Source organism: Rosa chinensis, chromosome 4, assembly GCF_002994745.2.
Source record: "Rosa chinensis cultivar Old Blush chromosome 4, RchiOBHm-V2, whole genome shotgun sequence".
Taxonomy (NCBI): Eukaryota; Viridiplantae; Streptophyta; class Magnoliopsida; order Rosales; family Rosaceae; genus Rosa; species Rosa chinensis.
Genome location: NC_037091.1, coordinates 43,840,775 through 43,843,799, shown reverse-complemented (window position 1 = coordinate 43,843,799; position 3,025 = coordinate 43,840,775). Strand labels below are relative to the sequence as shown.

The 3,025-nt window shown below is 41.5% G+C and overlaps 1 protein-coding gene across 1 annotated transcript; it reads right to left on the bottom strand.

Moving 5' to 3' along the window:
* Positions 1–616: 616 nt before the first annotated feature.
* LOC112197816 (adenylate isopentenyltransferase 5, chloroplastic) lies at positions 617–2,628 on the bottom strand. Its single transcript, XM_024338696.2, has 2 exons — positions 2,287–2,628; positions 617–2,187 (listed from the first exon to the last, which is right to left on the bottom strand). The coding sequence occupies exon 2, from the start codon at positions 2,176–2,178 to the stop codon at positions 1,129–1,131; it is 1,050 nt and encodes a 349-aa protein (XP_024194464.1). The 5' UTR covers positions 2,179–2,187; positions 2,287–2,628; the 3' UTR covers positions 617–1,128.
* Positions 2,629–3,025: the final 397 nt, after the last annotated feature.

Here is a 3,025-nt window from a genome sequence, read left to right as displayed (position 1 = left end):
ACGTATATAGTTAACAACTAATAACAAGTATCACGCATGTACGTTTAGTGTTCAGAATTTGATCTAATACTTTGTGGTAAACTCATCATCAATTCAATCTAATGTATATGATCGTTTCAATGTCTTATGATTAGGTCTTTAAATTGATTTGTTTGGATTAGTTGAAGGTTTTTACTAGTAAATCAACATATTGGACCCTAAACCCTAATCTGATCTATCCATATGGCCCGGTTTATTTTCTACATCAATTTTTTTTACCTCGTATGTATTTGACATCTTTTACAACATCATATTAATTTTAACATAACAACAATTAATTTTGTGTCAAGATTATGGCACTATCAAAAGAATGACATAATGATTCTTGGCGACAAATCGATATTCTTAAACTAAATTAACATTGTATTCTATTGAGCTTTATCCACAGTTCTTAATCCACTAAAGTATATGTTAGACGCAGGATTTATTTTTTTCATCCTTATAGTCACATCGTAAGAAAAGAGGATTGGACATTGAGAATTTGTCATAGTTGTTTGATGCTGAAGAATATGACCAGAAACCGAAAAATAAAAAATAAAGCTTGAACTTTAGAAAAGAAGAATCCACACCTCTTGGAAATTCCCCATCTATATATACCATAGCAAAATTAGCAATACAGTGTTAGGAAAAGTAAAAATAAAACAAATTAAAGTTGATGAACACTCCAGTTCTACTTACAAAGAGGGTAAGAGAGACCCGCCCTAAACCCTAAAATCACAAAGCACGTACTACTGTGGACCCCATCCCCACCACAGCCGACTTGTATTATTCAACTAATGATTGATGCTGATCGATTTGATGCAGGCGCGCACCGCAAAGCAGGTGGGTACGGAAATCCACGAAGCCCTCAGCTTTCCTATTCTAACTGAAAGAATCTGTAGCTCTTGCCCCCCCCCAGCACGGATATCTAAAATGCTTCCAAACTGTACGGCCACCCAGAATGTAAAAAGCTAGGTGCTTTTACTTAACCGCCTGATAGCAGCTTCTCCCTTCATAGTCTCAGACCCGGAAACTCCAACAAGAAAGTTACATTTCTTTTTTTGGTTGTTTTTGATGGAGAAACTTTTTGTCCTTTTTTTTTTTCATAATCTACCGTGTTGCAGCAGCCACTGCCGGCATGGACACCGCAAGAGAATTGACACTGGTGGTGCTGGTGCTGCCGGCCGTAGCTACAAAGGTAGTGTCATGAGGAAGAATGGTTGACATTGGGTCTACGAGGAACTTACTGACGATTACTGTGGCGGGTCTCGCAACTTGCTTCTCCCACACTCGGTCTCCCTCCCGGCCGCGACGGCGGTTCAAGAAAGCTTCGGTGGCGTCGAGGCGGTGCATGCTCCAGTTCCACTTGCTCCGCAGCCGGTGAATCTTTTGCAGTTGGCGATGGGCCAACGTGCGAGTATTCTTCTTGATGTTCGAAATAGCTTCCATCAACAGCGCTTCTTGAGTCTCTTCATCGTTGCCACACGCTTCGCCGCGCAAGTAATGATGCATCTCTGGAACTCCGATAGCTTTCTTAATCCCGGTGCTATAGTCCTCCTCGTCGGCTGTTGGGTCGAACATTCTCCTCACCTCGTCCACCAGACCACCCACCTCCACCATCCGATCAACTCGCTCCGACACAAACGAGTTGAGCACCCGCGGCGTTACGTCGACCCAAAGAAAGCAGCACTCGTACCTCCTCCGAAACTCGGGGTGCTCGTCCACCAGTGCCTCTATGTACGAGTTTGACCCACCGGCGATGATAGGTAACCGGTCACGCTCCAGGATCGATTCAATGGCCAAAGACGCATGATGCTTAAAATCATTAACTGTGAAGTTCGACTCAGGATCCACTGTGCCCAACAGGTGATGTGGTACGCCTTTGCACTCCTCCTCAGTGACCTTGTTGGTGAGGGTGTCCAAACCTTTATAGACTTGCATTTTATCCGAGTTTATGATCTCGGCCGAATATTTTAATGCAAGGTCTATGGCAAGCCTGGACTTTCCGGTTCCCGTGGCTCCCATTACTATCACAACCTTATCCTTATTCCGACTGAAAAATCGATCAATGGATAGTCCGGCTGGCGGGTTTTGGAATCTTACCATCGGCTGTATGTGAACTACTTGTTGGCAGGCAGCTATGGAGAAAAGAGTTTGCATTATTGAAACCTGCCAAACAAAATTTAAAACACAGGTATATATAAGCAATTTTAATGGAAAATCATATATCCAAAGTCAATCAAAGCTTAAAATTTTGGACCACCGTACCTTTTAACAACGAAAAACGCGGCGATTTGCTGATAAAAAACTGGAAGCTGCTGAGAAAGAGAGAGGGGAAGATAGCTAGAAAAACAGAAACTACGGGTTTTGGGGGTTTTTTTGGATTTTCTGGCTCGATAGGTATATGCAAAGCTCGCTTGTTCAGAACCACATATACAAATACAAATACTTATCTTCTATTTATATATCGGTCTTGGACCTGAATCACTGCCTAACTGCCAAAGCACAAGAGCTGAGCATTGATATGGATGGAGATGGAAAATACTTGGGCAAAGGATTGTTGGTAAAAGTTTTGCCTTTGACTTGAATGGAGGCAAAGACACATGGACAACGGTGGTGCAAGTTGAGTTGAAGCCTTTGTGCAGAATCAATGTCTTATATATAGTAATGCGCGCGGACCTCTAGGTTGAAGTCAAAGAGCTAAATCGGCGAAATTGCTTGTTTAGTGTTCGAACCTAGGTTAATTAAAAAGGAAAGGAAAATGTCGAGGGACCACATTGAAAGTATTGAACATCAAGTTTCCTAAGCTAATTAATCATGGACATACATTGCTAATTCCATTTTATAGTAGCTTAAACTTTCGGTGCTATGTTGTATTGTGTTGGGTTGTCTAAATTTTTTTTTTTTTTTAAAAGGGCTGGTGCGGCTGTTCTCAAATCTTGATTAATAAAACTACATAATACAAAGGAGATATAAAGCCTAAACCTCATATTACAATAAGCATAGA